Source organism: Coregonus lavaretus (assembly GCF_964263955.1).
Source record: "Coregonus lavaretus genome assembly, chromosome: 3".
Lineage (NCBI taxonomy): Eukaryota > Metazoa > Chordata > Actinopteri > Salmoniformes > Salmonidae > Coregonus > Coregonus lavaretus.
The window spans coordinates 54,449,921-54,472,649 of record NC_139990.1 but is presented as its reverse complement, the minus strand read 5'-3'; the positions used below and the strand labels follow the sequence as shown (position 1 = coordinate 54,472,649).

At 43.3% G+C, this 22,729-nt stretch overlaps 1 protein-coding gene across 3 annotated transcripts; it reads left to right on the top strand.

Annotated features, from left to right (window-relative positions):
• The first annotated feature begins 6,399 nt into the window (after positions 1-6,399).
• On the top strand, positions 6,400-22,493 carry LOC311121724 (uncharacterized protein). Of its 3 annotated transcripts, none has more exons than XM_084157994.1 (3): positions 6,400-6,552; positions 9,986-10,056; positions 17,399-22,493. In XM_084157994.1, exon 3 carries the CDS (start codon positions 17,473-17,475, stop codon positions 20,485-20,487), a length of 3,015 nt encoding a protein of 1,004 aa, XP_084014120.1. In that variant the 5' UTR covers positions 6,400-6,552; positions 9,986-10,056; positions 17,399-17,472; the 3' UTR covers positions 20,488-22,493. The 3 variants fall into 3 exon arrangements, with proteins under 3 accessions (XP_084014120.1, XP_084014122.1, XP_084014121.1); XM_084157996.1 differs by having other exon boundaries at positions 6,425-6,552; positions 9,986-10,051; XM_084157995.1 differs by lacking the exon at positions 9,986-10,056 and having other exon boundaries at positions 6,425-6,552.
• The last annotated feature ends 236 nt before the right edge of the window (positions 22,494-22,729 follow it).

Sequence of the window (22,729 nt, the reverse complement as noted above, 5' to 3'; positions counted from 1 at the left end):
GAGCGTACAAAACCATAAGGAACACCTTCCTAATATTACGTTACACCCCCCTTTGCCCTCAGAACAGCCTCAATTCGTCGGGGCATGGACTACAAGGTGTCGAAAGCGTTCCACGGGGATGCTGGCCCATGTTTACGCCAATGCTTCCCACAGTTGTGTCAAGTTGGCTGGATGTCCTTTGGGTGGTGGACCATTCTTGATACACACGGGAAACTGTTGAGTGGAAAAACCCAGCAGAGTTGCAGTTCTTGATATACTCAAACCTACTACCATACCCCGTTCAAAGGCACTTAAATATTTTGTCTTGCCCGTTCACCCTCTGAATGGCACACATACACAATCCATGTCTCAATTGTCTCAGGGCTTAAAAATCATCCTTTAACCTGTCTCCTCTCCTTCATCTACGCTGATTGAAGTGTATTTAACAAGTGACCTCAATAAGGGATCATAGCTTTCACCTAGTCAGTCTGTTGTGGAAAGAGTAGGTGTTCCTAATGTTTTGTACACTCAGTGTAGATTTTGTGTCCATCCATACATGTCTAATCAGTGATTGTGACAAATGTTGTGTTTGTAACATTATTCAAACAGAGGCAATCGGCAGTTGCTACGTCCATTTTTGGACTTATAAATTAATGATACAGTGCCTTCAGAAAGTATTCATACTCTGATTTATTCTCCATTTTGTTGTTACAGCCTGTATTCAAAATGGATTAAATAGATTTTTTTTTCTCACCCATAATGACAGTGAAAACATGTTTTTAGAAATGTTTGCCAATTTTATTGAAAATGAAATACAGATCATTTACATAAGTATTCACAGCCTTGAGTCTATACTTTGTAGAAGCACCTGTGGCAGCAATTACTGCTGAGTTTTTCTGGGGACATCTAAGAACTTTCCACTCCTGAATTGTGCAGCGTTTGCCCATTATTATTTTAAAAAGTCTTTAAGAGCTGTCAAATTGGTTGTTTATCATTGCTCGACAACCATTTTCAGGTCTTGCCATAGATTTTCAAGTAGATTTAAGTCAAAACTGTAACTAGGCAACTCCGGGACATTAACTGTCTTCTTGGTAAACAACTCCAGTGTAGATTTGGCCATGTGTTTTAGGTTATTGTCCTGCTGAAAGGTGAATTCATCTCCCAGGGCCTGGTGGAAAGCAGACTGAACCAGGTTTTCCTCTAGGATTTTGCCTGTGCTTAGCTCCATTCCGTTAATTTTTTATCCTGAAAAACTCCCCAGTCCTTAACGATTACAAGCATACCCATAACATGATGCAGCCACCACTATGCTTGAAAATATGGAGAGTGGTACTCATTTGTCCCAAACATAACACTTTGTATTCAGGACAAAACGTTAATTCACTTTGCCACATTTTTTGCAGTATTATTATTATTATTTATTTTTTCACCTTTATTTAACCAGGTAAGCCAGTTGAGAACAAGTTCTCATTTACAACTGCGACCTGGCCAAGATAAAGCAAAGCAGTGCGATTTAAAAATAACAACAGAGTTACATATGGAATAAACAAAACGTACAGTCAATAACACAATAGAACATCTATATGCAGTGTGTGGAAATGTAGTAAGTTATGGAAGTAAAGCAATAAATAGGCCATAGTGCAAAATAATTACAATTTAGTATTAACACTGGAGTGATAGATGTGCAGAAGATGATGTGCAAATAAAGATACTGGGGTGCAAATAAGCAAAAATAAATAACAATATAGTGATGAGGTAGTTGGGTGGGCTAATTAGAGATGGGCTGTGTACAGGTGCAGTGATCGGTAAGCTGCTCTGACAACTGATGCTTAAAGATAGTGAGGGAGATAAGTGTCTCCAGCTTCAGAGATTTTTGCAGTTCGTTCCAGTCATTTGCAGCAGAGAACTGGAAGGAATGGCGGCCAAAGGAGGTGTTGGCTTTGGGGATGACCAGTGAGATATACCGGCTGTAGCGCATACTACGGGTGGGTGTTGCTATGGTGACCAATGAGCTAAGATAAGGCGGGGATTTGCCTAGAAGAGATTTATAGATTACCTGGAGCCAGTGGGTTTGGCGACGAATATGTAGTGAGGGTCAGCCAACGAAAGCGCACAGGTCACAATGGTGGGTAGTATATGGGGCTTTGGTGACAAAACGGATGGCACTGTGATAGACTACATCCAATTTGCTGAGTAGAGTGTTGGAAGCTATTTTGTAAATGACATCGCCTTGTTACGAACAGGATGCATGTTTTGGAATATTTTTATTCTGTACAGGCTTCCTTCATTTCACTCTGTTATTTAGGTTAGTATAGTGGAGTAACTACAATGTTGATCCATCCTTAGTTTTCTCCTATTACAGCAATTAACCTCTTAAGGATCGGAAAGTTTTTTTCAATTTTCGCCTAGAATGACATACCCAAATCTAACTGCCTGTAGCTCAGGACCTGAAGCAAGGATATGCATATTCTTGATACCATTTGAAAGAAAACACTTTGAAGTTTGTGGAAATGTGAAATTAATGTAGGAGAATATAACACATTAGATCTGGTAAAAGATAATACAAACCAAAAAACAGGCATTATTTTTTAGATTTTTGTTTGAAATGCAAGAGAAAGGCCACAATATAATATTGCAGTTTAGGCGCAATTTAGATTTTGGCAGTGTGTGTGCAAAGTTTCAGATTGATCCAGTGAAGCATTGCAATGCTGGACTATTTTGTATCAAGTCTGCCCAAATGTGCCGAATTGGTCAATTGATACATTTTCAAGTACATAACTATAGAGAACAAACAAAAAGGATATGGTAATACAAAATGTAAGTTTACACACTCCCAGGAATGTCTTACATGATGGATCATTAGCTTATACACTAACTTTCACACATCTAGATGGCCGGGCGGGGTGGGTGTGGAGCCAGAGACAGCAAGGGTTCAAACTGTAGAACCCAGTTTCTACATTTGAATATAAAAAATGATTTTATCAAACAAAACTATGCTACATTTTAACTCCGTACCCTCAGGATGACAAATCAGAGCAAGATTACTGAATGTAAGTACATTATTTACCTTCAGAGGTGAATGTATCAAACCAGTTGCCGTGATAATTTTGTTGTTGTTGTGCACTCTCCTCAAACAATAGCATGTTATTTTTTCACTGTAATAGCTACTGTAAATTGGACAGTGCAGTTAGATTAACAAGAATACAGTGGGGGAAAAAAGTATTTAGTCAGCCACCAATTGTGCAAGTTCTCCCACTTAAAAAGATGAGAGAGGCCTGTAATTTTCATCATAGGTACACGTCAACGATGACAGACAAAATGAGAAAAAAAATCCAGAAAATCACATTGTAGGATTTTTAATGAATTTATTTGCAAATTATGGTGGAAAATAAGTATTTGGTCAATAACAAAAGTTTCTCAATACTTTGTTATATACCCTTTGTTGGCAATGACACAGGTCAAACATTTTCTGTAAGTCTTCACAAGGTTTTCACACACTGTTGCTGGTATTTTGGCCCATTCCTCCATGCAGATCTCCTCTAGAGCAGTGATGTTTTGGGGCTGTCGCTGGGCAACACGGACTTTCAACTCCCTCCAAAGATTTTCTATGGGGTTGAGATCTGGAGACTGGCTAGGCCACTCCAGGACCTTGAAATGCTTCTTACGAAGCCACTCCTTCGTTGCCCGGGCGGTGTGTTTGGGATCATTGTCATGCTGAAAGACCCAGCCACGTTTCATCTTCAATGCCCTTGCTGATGGAAGGAGGTTTTCACTCAAAATCTCACGATACATGGCCCCATTCATTCTTTCCTTTACACGGATCAGTCGTCCTGGTCCCTTTGCAGAAAAACAGCCCCAAAGCATGATGTTTCCACCCCCATGCTTCACAGTAGGTATGGTGTTCTTTGGATGCAACTCAGCATTCTTTGTCCTCCAAACACGACGAGTTGAGTTTTTACCAAAAAGTTATATTTTGGTTTCATCTGACCATATGACATTCTCCCAATCCTCTTCTGGATCATCCAAATGCACTCTAGCAAACTTCAGACGGGCCTGGACATGTACTGGCTTAAGCAGGGGGACACGTCTAGCACTGCAGGATTTGAGTCCCTGGCGGCGTAGTGTGTTACTGATGGTAGGCTTTGTTACTTTGGTCCCAGCTCTCTGCAGGTCATTCACTAGGTCCCCCCGTGTGGTTCTGGGATTTTTGCTCACCGTTCTTGTGATCATTTTGACCCCACGGGGTGAGATCTTGCGTGGAGCCCCAGATCGAGGGAGATTATCAGTGGTCTTGTATGTCTTCCATTTCCTAATAATTGCTCTCACAGTTGATTTCTTCAAACCAAGCTGCTTACCTATTGCAGATTCAGTCTTCCCAGCCTGGTGCAGGTCTACAATTTTGTTTCTGGTGTCCTTTGACAGCTCTTTGGTCTTGGCCATAGTGGAGTTTGGAGTGTGACTGTTTGAGGTTGTGGACAGGTGTCTTTTATACTGATAACATGTTCAGACAGGTGCCATTAATACAGGTAACGAGTGGAGGACAGAGGAGCCTCTTAAAGAAGAAGATACAGGTCTGTGAGAGCCAGAAATCTTGCTTGTTTGTAGGTGACCAAATACTTATTTTCCACCATAATTTGCAAATAAATTCATTAAAAATCCTACAATGTGATTTTCTGGATTTCTTTCCATCAATTTGTCTGTCATAGTTGACGTGTACCTATGATGAAAATTACAGGCCTCTCTCATCTTTTTAAGTGGGAGAACTTGCACAATTGGTGGCTGACTAAATACTTTTTTCCCCCACTGTAATAGGTTTCTGCCCATATAAGACATGTCTATGTTCTGGAAAGTTTGCTGTTACCTACAACAGTCATGCTAATCACATTAGCGCACGTTAGGTCAACCATCCCGTATACGGGACACCGATCCCGTAGAGGTTAAACTCTGTAACTGTTTTAAAGTCACCTTTGGCCTCATGGTGAAATCCCTGAGCTGTTTCCTTCCTCTCCGGCAACTGAGTTAGGAAGGACACCTGTATCGTTGTAGTGACTGGGTGTATTGATACACCATCCAACGTGTAATTAATAACTTCACCATGCTCAAAGGGAAATTCAATGTTTCTCTCAATTTGTGCACATATTAGTTTACATCCCTGTTAGTGAGCATTTCTCCTTTGCCAAGATAATCCATCCATCTGACATATCAAGAAGCATGATAATTACACAGGTAACCCTTGTGCTGGGGACAATAAAAGGGCACTCTAAAATGTGAAGTTTTGTCACACAACACAATGCCACAGATGTCTCAAGTTTTGAGGGTGTGTGTAATTGGCATGCTGACTGCAGGAATTTCCACCAGAGCTGTTGCCAGAGAATGTAATGTTAATTTATCTACCATAAGCCGCCTCCAACGTTGCTTTAGAGAATTTGGCAGTACGTCCAACCGGCCTCACAACCGCAGAACAGGTGTAACCACGCCAGCCCAGGATCTCCACATCCGGCTTCTTCACCTGCGGGATCATCTGAGACCAGCCTCCCGGACAGCTGATGAAACTGAGAAGTATTTCTGTCTGTAGAAAACCCTTTTGAGGGAAAAACTCATTCTGATTGGCTGGGCTGGCTCCCTAGTGGGTGGGCCTATGCCCTCTCAGGCCCACCCATGGCTGCACCCCTGCCCAGTCGTGAAATCCATAGCTTCGGGCCTTATGAATTTATTTTAATTGACTGATTTCCTTATATGAACTGTAACTCTGTAAAATTGTTGCATGTTGCGTTTATATTTTTGTTCAGTATTTATGTGTGTGTATATATATATATATTCCTGTATTGTATACATGTATTCTGACTGGAGAGTAAATAATAATCAAATAAAGACCAGAAAAGAAGACCCCATCTGCTTAACAGGTGAGTTGGGATACAGCTTCCATTGCGTTGGCAATCTTTAGCTATAACCATTCAGAGAACAATATCCTTCATATCTTTGCCTATTTTAAACGGCAGTAAAAACATCTCAATAGTAAATATAAAGTACTCCAGTTTCGATGGTATAATGTGCAGGGATTACATTTCTCAGTATATTGTTGATTTGAGTCGCCATCAAACTGAAGTACAAAAAGTAGGCTATAGAATAAAGTTATAGAGGCTTATATTAAGCGCCGTTTTTGGCCTGAATAATTATTTACAGTTCCCATCAGTATGCCATTATGAGTTTGGGTTTAGCCCTCTGACTCCGAGTCTCTAGTGGGCGGAATGTTCTAAGATTACAGCAGTCTGCTACCCAGTTCGTTAGGAGGAATTAGAAAAAAACGCCCCCAGAGCGACTGGTTACGTTCCAGTCCGTTTTTAACGTAACCATAACCGATGAAAAATAACGTGTGCGCGCGACTGGTGACGAAGACCACCTGGAACGCACCCCTCTTTTCTACAGCTGTGTAGCAGCACACATCAACGGAATGCACGACCCGAAAAGCAGCGTGGCTACAAATAATACGTCTAAAATATGCAAATTAATCGATACTGAACGAAAGTAGCCTTGGATGACACAAAATACTGTAATAAACGATAATTACTGATGGTAAGTTTACTAAATATATTGTCGTTTTCATTGAACGACGAGAACATTTCAGAATGACATACATAAATTGTGCTTTCTAACGTTAGCATTTTTCCACAACTTGACAATATGTTCATTTGTCCTGTTATGAGTAATAAGCGAAACTTTCACAATCATCTGGAAGAATTGTATTGAAAGATGTCGGGTCACATTAACGTTACCTAACCACATTATGGTGTGTTGTTAGCAAGGCTAGCTAGTTGGCAAGCTAGCTGGCTTTTGTTCACTAACGCTTTCTTGGACATCGTCAATGCATGTTTTTTTTTTGCTAGGTAATTTTGTTCTCAACTACACACGGCACATACAGACGTTTTTGTTAGCTAGCTATAGTTTAAAAGCAGTAGTTGGATCACTAATTTCTGGAACTAGTCAGCGAATGTAATGGTTGATTGTGTGGCTAACGTTAGCTGGCTACGTCTGCTATCGTCGAATTGAAAATGCGCTACAGAAAGCTCGTGGGATTTCTAAACGTGTATAGCTGCTTAGTTTGATTGGTAGGTATGTACTCTCTAAACACTTACCTAATTAGCTAGTTTACTAATTATTTTCATTAGACATGTCATGGATTATTATAAAGCTATAGATAACCCACCAATATGGCGTGAAGCGCTGATTTGCTACAACAACAAATGTTATTGCAATCATGCATGTTTTCTTTTAGCGCGCTCTTGTCATCAGGTGCATAATTTTAGGGAAGTCGATACATTTTACTAGATTGTGTTATGTAATGAAGACGTGTTGATGTGCAGTAAATCAGATACATATGGTTTATTTCTTGATATCAGGGCCCTGCGTTTTTCTTGACTTCTGTATAAATATCTTAAAATAATGCTTTATCCCTACACCATTGCTCCATGTAGCCAATAACTTCTACCCCCCTAACACCTGAAATCCACCTAGCATGAAATAACCGAGCCCCATTCATTTTAAATGAAAGGAAGCAAAGTGGGCGGGGACCGTTGGCGAAATTTCCAAGAAGGGCCCGCAATTCCGGGAGCATCTGCAGGAATCCCTCTTTATACTTCTATTGGTCAATTTTTAAGCTGGGGGGGGGGGGCTCCTCCAGTACAGTAGGTGGTTGTAATACACAATAGCATCCAACAGCCGATAAACCCCACAGAAGAAGGGCCGGGGGCGACAACGGTAGCTAGCTAGCCGTATACTGGTAGACCGTGTCCTTCGCCCCCGCCTGTCGGGCACTGTTTTTCCACAGTTATGTTAGCGAGGGCAGGTATTTGGCACGCGGGAGCGAAGGACACTGTGTTAGCTAGCTAGTAAGGAGGACTCTGGTGCACAGCAGGAAGCTAGCTAGCACACGGTGGCGCTAAGTAGCATACGGCAGGGGGAGACACCATTAGACACTGCCCTTTGCCCCCGCCTGTCGGGCACTGTTTTCCCGCAGTTATGTTAACGACGGTGAGGGCAGCTAGTAAGGAGGACTCCGGTACATAGCAGTCTGGAGTGAAAAACTCAGATAATACTTTTATTTCCCTTTTGAACCACATTCAAAAGTGTCACACAAGCATGAAGCAGTGTTGCCAACTCCTCAGTAAGGAAAGTACCTATTGGCTGTCCTAAAAGACGTCATCACATAATTTGCATTATTGGCCATGTGCATGTAATTGTGAATAATGTCGTGGGAGAGACAAAAAGTGAGTAAAAAACACTCTACATTTACATCAGCCAGCGGCGGCTTCCCGCATGCGCGATTCATTTGCAGTCTGGACGCGGAGCGGGGAACATCTCCTGCTCTGACTGCAGCTGGGAGGGACTGCTGCGCGATGACTGGGCTGCCTGTGAGTGCTTTGGGACGTGGGTGGGGCCCACGGCGGGTGGGGGTGGGGCCCACGGCAGCACCCGCTGCTCGTTGAGAAGAGTAAGAACGATACGTGCTTTCACGTCAGTCTCCAAGTCTCCAATAACACCAGAAAAAGTCGCTAGATTTGTCGCTAGTCGCTTTTTTTGAAAATGTGTCGCTAGAGGGGTCTGAAACTCGCTAAATATAGCAACAAAGTCACTAAGTTGGCAACACTGGCATGAAGATGTCTTTCTCGAGGAGGGGGTGTTCATGCAGGAACCAATGGGATGCGAGGGGGCGGACGTTCCTGCAGATGCGGGAGGACATTTCATGAGTATTGGCATAGAACATCTGGAGTGATAAGTTGAGCCTTCTTGAGTGCATGACATCACTCTGAGCCCTTACAAAACATGGCAGACAATTTCTCTCACCTCGGATCTGAAATCAGTAGTAACCACCAATTTCAATGAATGTTAACATAAAATGTAAATACAAATCTGACATTCCCATGCCCCAATAACGAGGAGGGCTTGCTAGCTTGCTACAGTGTTTGATTCATATAATCCGTTTTCTTCTGAAACAGCTCAGCTAGCTAGCGAAGTGCTAATTTGCGACGCCAGTGAGCTAACGTTAGCTATACTCGGGAGCTTATGGGGACAGGCGCTTCAGGAGCCAGTGGGTTAGATGCGTTTCCACCAGTGGAGGCTGGTGGGAGGAGCTATAGGAGGACGGGCCCAATGTAATGGCTGGAATGGAATCAATGGAACAGAGTCAAACGTGGTTTCCATATATTTGATGTTTGAAACTGTTCCATTAATGCCATTCCAGCCATTACAATGAGCCCGTCCTCCTATAGCTCCTCCCACCAGCCTCCTCTGGTTTCCATCATGGGCAATAACTGGCTACTAGTTTGTTTTCAGCCAAATATGTTCAACTCATAGCTAGTTTATCCAGTAACCACTTCATTTAGAAGGATAGCTAGTATGCTAACTCACACTGGCCATGCAGTAGCCAACTTGTGACGCCAAAAGACACAGCTATCTCGACTTGGGAGCTCATGGCAGAGATATTAGAGATAGTAATCCCATTGGGCAATGAGTGGAGGAACTTATAATGGTGCTTTCAAGATAACTGGGAACTCTGAAGAAGAAGAAGAAAAACGGTCAAATCGTAGTGATCTTCAGGTCGGAAAGTCTGCTCTAGAAAGAGGCCTGAGTTTCCAACTTGGAATTCCGAGTTGGATGAAAGTTAATGTTTTTTCCCAGTCGGCGCTAGTTTTTTTTGGGGGGGGGGAGTTCCCAGTTGTCTTGAATTCGGCATAACTCTTCACCCAGCAGACTGTTGACCAATCGCGTTCATGTTGTCATGCTGCGTCACGCAGTTGCTAAGCTAATCGTCATGCAATCCCTTCTCAAAGTCAGGGTGTGAGTTGAGAAACCTGCTTATTTTCCTCGAAAGTATGTAATGTCACGATTCCCAAAGCTATACGATATTACTGAGCACAAGTTAATTATTTAACATATTGGAAAATATTTGTAATGTTGTACTTCTTGTTGAAGAAATTCATGCTAATTTACTCCCATTCACTTCTTGAAGGAGAGTCCTCCTTGTCCCAGAATCGTCCAGAATGCCCCGCATTGACGCATGAGCAACGTACTCAATGTGCGGTAATATGATTCCATCTCTTCAAAAGTGTATCTGCTCATGGCACACAGGCTACATTAGCCAACTGGTTAGACATGATTACACCACGGGCAACAATAACTGGCAATTAGTTTGCTTTAAGACACTGACCAGCGCATTTAGGAGCATAACTAATTACTGAAATATAGCTGGGTTTCCGTTAGCAGGTAAATGCCAGCTTTTGGCTAAAAATAAAAACGATATAAATTCTCAGCCAAATTGTCCTGAAAAATATTTTAAAATCCATTGCTAAATAATGCTTTTTATTCATTGATGTAAATACCAGTCGATGTGCTCAAACTTCAAAGGCAAATATACATAGGCTAATGAATCCTCAAGCTGCTGGGACATTAGTGTCAGTGCGTGTTTCTATATTTACTCACGTTAAAAACGCGTGGTCCTCAAGCAATGTTCCCTCAATTTTTTTGTCACACATCTCCTTCGCATAGAGTTGATCAGGCTGTTGATTGTGGCCTGTGGAATGTTGTCCCACTCCTCTTCAATGGCTGTGCGAAGTTGCTGGATGTTGGTGGGAACTGGAACACGCTGTCGTACGCGTCGATCCAGAGCATTCCAAACATGCTCAATGGGTGACATGTCTGGTCAGTACAGTGAGGGGAAAAAAGTATTTGATCCCCTGCTGATTTTGTACGTTTGCTCACTGACAAAGAAATTATCAGTCTATAATTTTAATGGTAGGTTTATTTGAACAGTGAGAGACAGAATAACAACAACAAAATCCAGAAAAACGCATGTAAAAAATGTTAAATTGATTTGCATTTTAATGAGGGAAATAAGTATTTGACCCCTTCTCAATCAGAAAGATTTCTGGCTCCCAGGTGTCTTTTATACAGGTAACGAGCTGAGATTAGGAGCACACTCTTAAAGGGAGTGCTCCTAATCTCAGCTTGTTACCTGTATTAAAGACACCTGTCCACAGAAGCAATCAATCAATCAGATTCCAAACTCTCCACCATGGCCAAGACCAAAGAGCTCTCCAAGGATGTCAGGGACAAGATTGTAGACCTACACAAGGCTGGAATGGACTACAAGACCATCGCCAAGCAGCTTGGTGAGAAGGTGACAACAGTTGGTGCGATTATTCGCAAATGGAAGAAACACAAAAGAACTGTCAATCTCCCTCGACCTGGGGCTCCATGCAAGATCTCACCTCGTGGAGTTGCAATGATCATGAGAACGATGAGGAATCAGCCCAGAACTACACGGGAGGATCTTGTCAATGATCTCAAGGCAGCTGGGACCATAGTCACCAAGAAAACAAGGTCCCCCTGCTCAAGAAAGCACATATACAGGGCCATCTGAGGTTTGCCAATGAACATCTGAATGATTCAGAGGAGATCTGGGTGAAAGTGTTGTGGTCAGATGAGACCAAAATGGAGCTCTTTGGCATCAACTCAACTCGCCGTGTTTGGAGGAGGAGGAATGCTGCCTATGACCCCAAGAACACCATCCCCACCGTCAAACATGGAGGTGGAAACATTATGCTTTGGGGGTGTTTTTCTGCTAAGGGGACAGGACAACTTCACCGCATCAAAGGGACGATGGACGGGGCCATGTACCGTCAAATCTTGGGTGAGAACCTCCTTCCCTCAGCCAGGGCATTGAAAATGGGTCGTGGATGGGTATTCCAGCATGACAATGACCCAAAACACACGGCCAAGGCAACAAAGGAGTGGCTCAAGAAGAAGCACATTAAGGTCCTGGAGTGGCCTAGCCAGTCTCCAGACCTTAATCCCATAGAAAATCTGTGGAGGGAGCTGAAGGTTTGAGTTGCCAAACGTCAGCCTCGAAACCTTAATGACTTGGAGAAGATCTGCAAAGAGGAGTGGGACAAAATCCCTCCTGAGATGTGTGCAAACCTGGTGGCCAACTACAAGAAACGTCTGACCTCTGTGATTGCCAACAAGGGTTTTGCCACCAAGTACTAAGTAATGTTTTGCAGAGGGGTCAAATACTTATTTCCCTCATTAAAATGCAAATCAATTTATAACATTTTTTACATGGGTTTTTCTGGATTTTTTTGTCTCACTGTTCAAATAAACCTACCATTTAAAATTATAGACTGATAATTTCTTTGTCAGTGGGCAAACGTACAAAATCAGCAGGGGATCAAATACTTTTTGCCCTCCCTGTATGTAGGCCATGGAAGAACTGGGACAATTTCAGCTTCCAGGAATTGTGTACAGATCCTTGCGACATGGGGCCGTGCTTTATCATGCTAAAACCTGAGGTGATGGCGGCGGATGAATGGCACGACAATGGGCCTCAGGATGTCATAACCAGTGGTGGAAAAAGTACCCAATTGTCATACTTGAGTAAAAGTAAAGAAACCGTAATAGAAAATGACTTGAGGAACAGTGAAAGTCACCCAGTAAAATCCTACTTAAAAGTTTTGGTTTTAAATATACTTAAGTATCAAAAATAAAAGTATATATCATTTCAAATTCCTCATATTAAGCAAGCAAGACGGCACAATTGTCTTGTTTTATTTTATTTACAGATAGCCAGTGGCACACTCCAACACTCAGACATAATTTACAAACAAAGCATTTGTGTTTAGTGAGTCCGCCAGATCCAGATACATTTTTTATGCTTAGCAGGACAGAAAATGTAAGGATTACTTTTGGTTGTCACAGAAAATGTATGGAGTAAAAAGTACATTATTTTCTTTCGGAATGTAGTGAAGTAAAAGTTGTCAAAAATATAAAAAGTAATGTACAGATACCCCAAAATACTTTAAAGCACTCCTTATGTAGTTTTTTTACATAAGTACTTCACACCACTGCTCGTAACGGTATCTCTGTGCATTCAAAATGCCATCGATAAAATGCAATTGTGTTCGTTGTCCGTAGCTTATGCCTGCCCATATCATAACCCCACCGCTACCATGGGGCACTCTGTTCACAACGTTGACATCAGCAAACGGCTCGCCCACACAACACCATACACGCTGTCTGCCATCTGCCCAGTACAATTGAAACCGGGTTTCATCCATGAAGAGCACAATTCTCCAGCATGCCAGTGACCATCGCAGGTAAGCATTTGCTTACTGAAGTCTGTTACAACGCCGAACTTCAGTCAGGTCAAGACCCTGGTGAGGACAACAAGCACGCAGATGAGGTTTCCTGAGACGGTGTCTGACAGTTTGTGCAGAAATTCTTCAGTTGTGCAAACCCATAGTTTCATCATCCCTCCGGGTGGCTGGTCTCAAGACGATTCCGCAGGTGAAGAAGCCGGATGTGGAGGTCCTGGGCTGGTTACACGTGGTCTGCGGTTGTGAAGCTGGTTGGACGTACTGCCAAATTCTCTAAAATGATGTTGGAGGCGGCTTATGGGAGAGCAATGAACATTACATTTTCTGGCAACAGCTCTGGTGGACATTCCTGCAGTCAGCATGTCAATTACATGCTCCCTCAAATCTTGAGACATCTGTGGCATTGTGTTGTGACAAAACAGAACATTTTAGTGGCCTTTTATTGTCCCCAGCACAAGGTGCACTAGTGTAATGATCATGCAGTTTTTTTTTTTTTACCTTTATTTAACCAGGTAAGCCAGTTGAGAACAAGTTCTCATTTACAACTGTGACCTGGCCAAGATAACGCAAAGCAGTGCGATTAAAAACAACAACACAGCGTTACATATAGTTTTAGTACATTTAGTTTTACTAGTGTTTAAGAGCAGTTGGAGGCTACGGAAGGAGTGTTGTATGGCGTTGAAGCTCATTTGGAGGTTTGTTAACACAGTGTCCAATGAAGGGCCAGATGTATACAAAATGGTGTCGTCTGCGTAGAGGTGGATCCGAGCGTCACCAGCAGCAAGAGCGACATCATTGATATACACAGAGAATGGAGTCGGTCTGAGAATTGAACCCTGTGGCACCCCCATAGACTGCCAGAGGTCCAGACAACAGGCCCTCCGATTTGACACATTGAACTCTATCTGAGAAGTAGTTGGTGAACCAGGCGAGGCAGTCATTTGAGAAACCAAGGCTATTTAGTCTGCCAATAAGAATGCGGTGGTTGACAGAGTCGAAAGCCTTGGCCAGGTCGATGAAGACGGCTGCGCAGTACTGTGTATTATCGATCGCGGTTATAATATCGTTTAGGACCTTGAGCGTGGCTGAGGTGCACCCATGACCAGCTCGGAAACCAGATTGCATAGCGGAGAAGAGTGGGATTCGAAATGGTCGGTGATATGTTTGTTAACTTGGCTTTCAAATACTTTCGAAGGGCAGGGCAGGATGGATATAGGTCTGTAACAGTTTGGATCTAGAGTGTCACCCCCTTTGAAGAGGGGGATGACCGCGTCAGCTTTCCAATCTCTGGGGATCTCAGACGTTACGAAAGAGAATGTTGAACAGGCTAGTAATAGGGGTTGCGACAATTTTTGGCGGCTAATTTTAGAAAGAAAGGATCCTGATTGTTCAGCTCTTTCAGAACATCAGCTGTCTGAATTTGTGTGAAGGAGAGGCGGGGGGAATGGGCAAGTTGTAGCGGAGGGTGCAGAGCTGGTGGCCGGGGTAGTGGTAGCCAGGTGGAAAGCATGGCCAGCCGTAGCAAAATGCTTGTTGAAATTCTCGATTTATTGTAGATTTATCGGTCGTGACAGTGTTTCCTAGCCTCAGTGCAATGGGTAGCTGGGAGGAGGTGCTTTTATTCTCCATGGACTTTACAGTGTCCTGTAGCACACTTTTTGGAGTTAGTGCTACAGGATGCAAATTTCTGTTTGAAAAAGCTAGCCTTTGCTTTCCTAACTGATTGTGTATATTGGTTCCTGACTTCCATGAAAAGTTGCATATCGCGGGGGCTGTTCGATGCTAATGCAGTATGCCACAGGATGTTTTTGTGCTGGTCAAGGGCAGTCAAGTCTGAGGAGAACCAGTTTAATCAGCTTCTTGATTTGCCACACCTGTCAGGTGGATGGATTAATTTGGCAAAGGAGAAATGCTCACTAACAGGGATGTAAACAAATTTGTGCACAACATTTGAGAGAAATAAGCTTTTTGTGCATATGGACATTTTATTGTATCTTTTATTTCAGCTCATGAAACATGGAACCAACACTTTACATTTTTATTCAGTGTAATTTGAGCTTTGTTAACAAGTGCTTTCATAAATGCATGGCGCGGGCCTTGTTACGTAAATCAACCTGCTACGAAAATCTAATCTGACGTTAATTTGACAAAAGCTGGATCCCTTTCAGCCATAACCGGCTGGTGTTCGTAGACGGCCATGTTTTGTTATTTATTAGGCCTAATTAAAATGTTACTGCCTAGGCGAAATTAAATTAGAGGCTTAGATTGTATTTGAAAACAGCTGTGTTTTATTTATTAATGAACATTTTCATACAAATAGGTAGTTAGCAAATTGTCTTATACAAATATAATATTTTGAAATGGTATTCCTGTGTAGGCTTCTTGGCTAAATGTTTTTTTCTTAAATGATTTTCATTTATGATTTATAGTAGGGATGAAGACGCAGCGGGCTATGTTTTGCTTTTCAATAAAACCTGTCATGTTGGTATAAGAACATTGTTCTACTTTTATATTACAATTTTACAGGCTAATTTCTATTGTTAAGATGAATTACAATAATCTAAATGTGATTTTGAACACCGTGGGTGGACGCCCTAATGCGTGCATATGGATGTCCGGTACATTTCTCAAATGTCCACATTTTCCTAACAGAAACCTTGTCGTGGATGCATGTCCTATTCTTTTGAGTTAACTTGCTCATATCAAGCAACACGTAGCAGACCGTTTGTGGGAAGGTAATAAGAGAATGATCGGACAGTGAAACTAAAATCGATTGGTAGCTAGCTGGTGAGGATTTCATTTATTACCAGCTAAAGTAGCTTTTCCCAAATTGTTCGGTTGGCGCTAACTGCTCATGCCAGTGGCACGAGCTAGCTAAACAGACAGCGCTGTAGAGCATCTGTGTTACCTCACGCACTCAAGAAGGCTCAACCAATCACCCAATGGGTTCTGTGTCGAATCATGAATATTCACGAAATTACCCCCACCTTCCTACGGAAGGAAATTTTGTGGACCGTTGGGCGACGCGAGCATGCGCGAGGGAGCGTGAAAAGGGCGGGGGCGGGACTGAAGTTGGGGAAACTGAACTTTATGCAAATACTCTGACGTCCCAATGCTTTTGACCAATTGAAGCGCCACAAGGTCCTTTTAAAGGAAAACAGTTTTTTAGGAAAACCAATAGTGTGATTGCGGCCCGTAATTCGGGGTGTTCTTGCATCATTAATGTGCTATGTTTTAGCTTAAATGTATTTGTAATCATTAATGTGCTATGTTTTAGCTTACATTTATTTTTTATCTGATGTGTTGGATAGCAGCTGTAACGGATACCAGCCACCCCACCCCTCTTTTATCAAAGCTGTAATGAAGTGATGTAATAAATTAACAGACACCCTCACCATAACGTTAACAGGACTGCGGGAAAGCAGTGCTCGGCAGGCGGGGCGAAGGACACTGTCTACCGGTGTCCCAGCTAGCTAGTGGTCTCGCCCCCACCTGTGTACCGGAGTCCTTGCTTAAAAATTGACCAATAGAGGTATAAAGAGGGGTTCCTACAGATGTAGGAATGCCCACGTGCAGGAACGCCCAGAATTGCGGGCTGCAATCACACCCTTCTCAGTAAAACCGGCAACTACTTGCAATTCTACACATTTTGACATTGGGCAGAGAGAAAGGTGTGCAGTTTTAAAGCCAATTTCCTGCAATTCTACACTTTTTTTTCCCATGGGGAAGAGTTTGTTTTGCAGTTTTATAGGTAATCTCATGCTATTCTACAGGTTTTGCCTTGAGGTTGAGAATTTTGTAGTTTAAAAGCTACTTTTCTGTCATTCTAAATATTTTTTGGGGGGAGCCTCGCAGGGGTGCGTCCTATGCCACTGATCCAGTCTATACATGAATCATATCTATTAATCACTTGAAATTAAAGTTGCACTCCAGTTTCCTTTTCACCTAAGTTATTACCTGATTTACTGAACAAAAGGCTCATCTCAATAGGTGGCCCAGGTATCCTCATGACATCAGTGTAGCTGAAGTGTTATTGTGTGGATCTATATTCATTATATAATCATTGCTGAGATTGTGGAGGAGCATATTGAATTACAGATAAGAATGTAGGCTAGGTCATTTGGTCAATAGTTTCAGAAATGAGGTGTATATACTGTATCTGTAAACTTTATTTAGCTTGGATTGAGTTTGGAGATTTACTAATTTTACACACTTTGAGGAGATAATTTGATCATATATTCTTGACATGTGTTTTCTTCTTCATTTTTCAGGAAACTGACAACCCAAGATCAGCCAGTTGAGGACACCTGAGCCCCCCTTTGTACTGTGACTGTCTTGTACCACAATGCTTGGCCTTCAGGGAAGCACCTCATCCCCTAAAATGTATCGCTGTGTGGCTTGTTCAGCCACCTTTACTGGATTGGCATCCTTGTTGGTGCACCAAGCTTCTCATGCAGTTCAATATGACAAGCAACCACCACTATCTGAGAAGCAGCCTCTCTGCACTCACTGTGGTGAAGTGTTTTCAAACAATGAGCTCCTAGACCAGCACTGCTGCAAAGCACTACCTGAGACCCCGGCTCCCTCTCTTTTTATCTGTGATTGTGGGGATGAGTTTCAGAACTTTAATGAAATGCTTGAGCATAAAAGATCTCATGTCTCAACCCCCCAGCAGCAGACCCAGGAGACTGATGCCAGATATTCGAGCCAAGGAGAATGCAATCTGATTGAACCTGCCCAACCAGTCTCCCCTCAGCCAACCCTTAGCCAAACCATTTTGGGCCTCAGTCCCCCCTCTCATTCCTCACCCCTATCTCCTGTCATACCTAGTTCAATTCTCCCACCGCTTAATAGCACATTCACCGTTCCTGAAGTCTATACAAATAAGGGATTTATTGCCCTAACCAGACCTCCAGGCCCAAGTGAGCAAGAATTACAGCCTGAAGGGCTTGACCAACCTGAGAACATCTCTACTGCACAGGAACCCTCAGCACAATCCGTCCAGGATGAGTCTCCTGAGGATACAGACTGTCCCGTCACAAGCAGCGTAGCTTCAGAAGATGCCGGCGCACCTAAGAATAAGACAATAATGAAGATGATAGCAAATGCCTACATGAAACGTTTTCAACCTGCTCAACACTACCCATTAAGACACAAGAGACATGTGGTCCCCAAAAGAGAGCTTATACCAGTGGAGGTAACCACAGAATCCAAACAAACAGCAGCATCCACAGCAGGGCCAACTATTGGCCAGTTACGACACCTGCTTACAAAGTCTGGTGCAAAGACAATAACCCGTCCATCTAGCAGTAGTGGTATCATATCTTTGACTCAGACCTTCTGCCCTGTGGTAGTTCTTGAGACCCGCCAAAAGCTTATTGATTCTAGCAATAGGGCCACACAGGGGAGATATCAATGTGGCCGCTGCCGGAGAGTTTTTCAGGATTTGGACAGCTTGACAGTGCATCATGCCTTACACAGGAAAGAGATAGTGAAGTGTTGTCGTCACTGTAAACAACTGATGATTGGAAAACCACCCCTGCCAGACAACCACATCTGTCCCCTGGCTCCCCAGCACCTTACCTCAGTGGGGAGTAAGTACCCCTCTATCAACAAGACTGCATCATTCCATAATCAAAAGCAAAAGAGGCAACAACAGCAAAGAAGCTTCCAAAATGTTAAAGCTAGGACACCGTACTTTTGTCAAGTGTGCAAGCACAGCTATGCCCGTAGGTATAATCTCAATGTGCACAAGTGTCAGGGGCCACCCAATCCTTCTGCATTTGGGACAAACATTAAAGCAAGGGAGCCTTTCACAGGCATCAACCAGAGGCCTCTGATCTCCAAAAGCATCGGTGTGGGCACTGACATCACTCGTCAGATAAAGGAGGAGGTGATATCTGCAAGGCAACATCCTCAGTTTCCTGATTTGCTCTGGTCCGGTTCACCTAAAAGCTTCTCATCCTTCGATCCCAAAGTTTCCAAACATGTAACACCAGGAGAAATTGATTCAGGATCTGCGACACTACAGCAAGGAGATGGAGTAGGTGAAGATAGTTTTAAACAAGGAGGGAGAGATGGAGAATGGACAATGCCTTTAGATGATTCTGAGATCGACGTGCTGATTGAGGCAGTAGATGCAGAAGACGACGATGATTTAATGCTACAAGAACCTATTTCTCAGGGTAATGTCGAGTCCACCAAGGATGGCGTGCCTTATTTCATAAAAGACGGTGCTAGACGTTTTCCCTGCTATAGATGTCAGAAAACTTACAGTCGAGGGTGCACATTAAAAAAGCATCAAAGGCTGTGTGGAAATAGGTCATTTCTGCCACAATCTACCTTCGGGGCGGTAGCACAGAAAGTCAACAAGGGTCAATTCCAATTTGATTGCCATGTCTGTGGGAGGAGCTTTAACCGCAAAGATAACATGTTGGTTCATAGGAAGAAGTGCCAGTTAAGTAGAACCGTGGCCAGGAATGATAATGGACATTTACAACAGTGCATATCAGCAGCCCAGGCACCACCACGTCTCGGGGCACAAAGTAGTAAAAGTCAGGAGGATAATGGGGCAAATTGGGGTATTATGTCATTGCCCAATGTTCTCCCCAGGAGAGTGACGTGTGAGTGTGGGGCAGGCTTCACATCCCCACGGCTCCTCCTAGAGCATTTGCAAAAGCATGCACAGGAGTCCTACACCTGCCCCACATGTGGTGAGACACTGAGTTCCTGGGCAGACTATGAAGTCCACCTACAAGTGCACATGCAACCTCGGCACCAGATGTACGGGGGAATGCAACCGCAGAGCTCTCCACCTCTACTGCTGAGGTTTCCACAGCAGCCACGTCAACGTCGGCAGCCCCTGCCAAAGCAGCGACCTGCGCTTCCGCAACACACTCTGCCAGCGCAGCGTCCTCAGCCAAATCAACAACCTCTGCGGAAGCCTAGGAAGCAGCAGCCGCGCAGTGTGTGCATACGATGCAGCAACACCTTTTGCAGTCGGGGCGCGCTGCTAAAGCACCTCTCCTGGAATCGGTGCAAAGGTGACAGAGGTGCCGTTTCAGCGAAGGCAAACCACTGTTCTCGCTGCAGCATGGACTTCCCCAATGGCCTCAGCCTCAAGTTTCACCAGCTAAATGGAATGTGCAAACCTGCCTTGAAGCCCATGCGTTGCCCTGTGTGCGTGCGCTGGTTTGGCACTGTGGAGGGACTCCAGAAACACCTGCAAACACACGACCAGACCAATTCGTTCCGCTGCCTCATCTGCCAGCGCCTCTATCCCAGCCTCCGGTCACTGAAAGACCACCGCAGAAAGGTCCATTGCATTTTGTCTGGAGACACAGCGCAGGTTACAGAATAATGAGAATGAATGCTCTGAAAATCATAATCCAAGTGAACATATATGAACAATGATTTTAGCAAAGTAATGTTTTTGCAAGATCGGTTATTGATTTGAGGGATGTCTTGTGTAACCATATAATCATTTTATTGTACTATACTACTTTGATTCTATTTTCACTGTCTAGCAATAGACTTTTCTTGCTCACTTGAACCTATTTTCATGGTCATAGTTGTAAACTGTTGTATTGTGCTGTAAAATGCAATATAATAATATAATATGCCATTTAGCAGACGCTTTTATCCAAAGCGACTTAGTCATGTGTGCATACATTTTTACATATGATGTTCTTAGCTTGGTCTTAAAGGGATACTTCGGGATTTTGGCAATGAAGCCCTTTATCTACTTCCCCAGGGTCCGATAAACTCATGGATACCATTTATATGTCTCTGCATAAAGTATGAAGGAAGTTAGAGGTAGTTTTGCTAGTTACCGTAGACTTTGTCATTGCGCTAACGCTAGTTAGCGAATTCCTTAAAACTGCACGCGGAGACTTAAAAATGGTATCCACAAGTTCATCTGACTCTGGGAAGTAGATTAAGGGCTTCATTGCCAAAATCCTGAAGTATCCCTTTAACTCCTCTTCAGCCATCATTAAAATGTGCCACTTATTGTTCAAGTGCTATTTTAGGTTGTGCTAAAACGTTGATGGTTATATCTTAGTGTGGTAGCTATCAGTGCATTGTGGAGGAAACAATTGTAAGTGAATATACACTACAGAGTATGTGCACACCTGCTCGTCGAACTTCATTCCAAAATCATGAGCATTAATATGGAGTTGGTCCCCCCCTTTTAGGCCTGGCTCGCAGTCGGCGTTCCCATTCATCCCAAAGGTGTTCGATGGGGTTGAGGTCAGGGCTCTGTGCAGGCCAGTCAAGTTCTTAAACACCGATCTCAACAAACCGTTTCTGTATGGACCTCGCTTTGTGCACAGGGGAATTGTCATGCTGAAACAGGAAAGGGCATTCCCCAAACTGTTGCCACAAAGTTAGAAGCACAGAATCATCTAGAATGTAATTGTATGCTGTAGCGTTAAGATTTCCTGTCAATGGAAGTAAGAAAAACCATGAAAAACAGCCCCAGACCACTATTCCTCCTCCACCAAACTTTACAGTTGGCACTGTGCATTGGGGCAGGTAGCGTTCTCCTGGCATCCACCAAACCCAGATTCGTCTGTTGGACTGCCAGATGGTGAAGTGTGATTCATCGCTCCAGAGAACACGTTTCCATTGCTCCAATGGCGGCGAGCTTCACACCACTCCAGCCGACGCTTGGCATTGCGCGTGGGGATCTTAGGCTTGTGTGCGGCTGCTCGGCCATGGAAACCCATTTCATGGAACTCCCGACGAACAGTTCTTGTGCTGATGTTCCAAACTGCATCTGGAAGCTCGTTAGTGAGTGTTGCAACCGAGGACAGACAATTTTTACATGCTTCAGCACTCGGCGGACCTGTTCTGTGAGCTAGATGCTTCCACTTCACAATAACGGCACTTACAGTTGACCAGGGCAGCTCTAGCAGGGCAGACATTTGACGAACTGACTTGTTGGAAAGGTGGCATCGTATGATGGTGCTACGTTGAAAGTCATTGAGCTGTTCAGTAAGGCCATTCTACTGCCAGTGTTTGTCTATGGAGATTGCATGGTGGTGTGCTCAATTTTATTCACTTGTCAGCAACGGGTGTGGCTGAAATAGCCGAATCCATTAATTTGAAGGGTTGTCCACATACTTTTGTTTGTGTGTATGTATAGTGTATCTGAGCACTTCCATCAAAACAGAAATGTATAGGAAATAGCATGTAGTGTGTGTTGCTCCTTGTTTTAATAAAGCCCCATTAATAGATGAAAGATTTGAGTTGATTGTCACTAACAAGGTTTCCAATCATTTTATGTGTATGAATTACCTGACAGAAACTCATGACAGGCCTGATGGAAACAGAACATTTCTTGGTAAAATGTCCTAATGTCGACAAAATAAATATGCCACACAAGTAAACAATGCGATGGTAACCTATTGAATGTTTTAATTTATTTGGTACATAAAAACGTAAGCAAAAAATGCTTTTTGTGTGGGGTCCTAATAGTTTGTAGCCCAAATGGTTCGGACACTACCAAACAGAAGTCGACCTTGCCGACTTCAGACGAGTCTCGACACTTGTGGTGTTTATGAGAGTATCCCCTTTCCAAAGAGTGGTCATAATAGTTT

Coding starts and splice junctions, on each gene's coding strand:
- LOC311121724 (XM_084157994.1), top strand. CDS start 17,473: ATGCTTGGCCTTCAGGGAAGCACCTCATCCCCTAAAATGTATCGCTGT.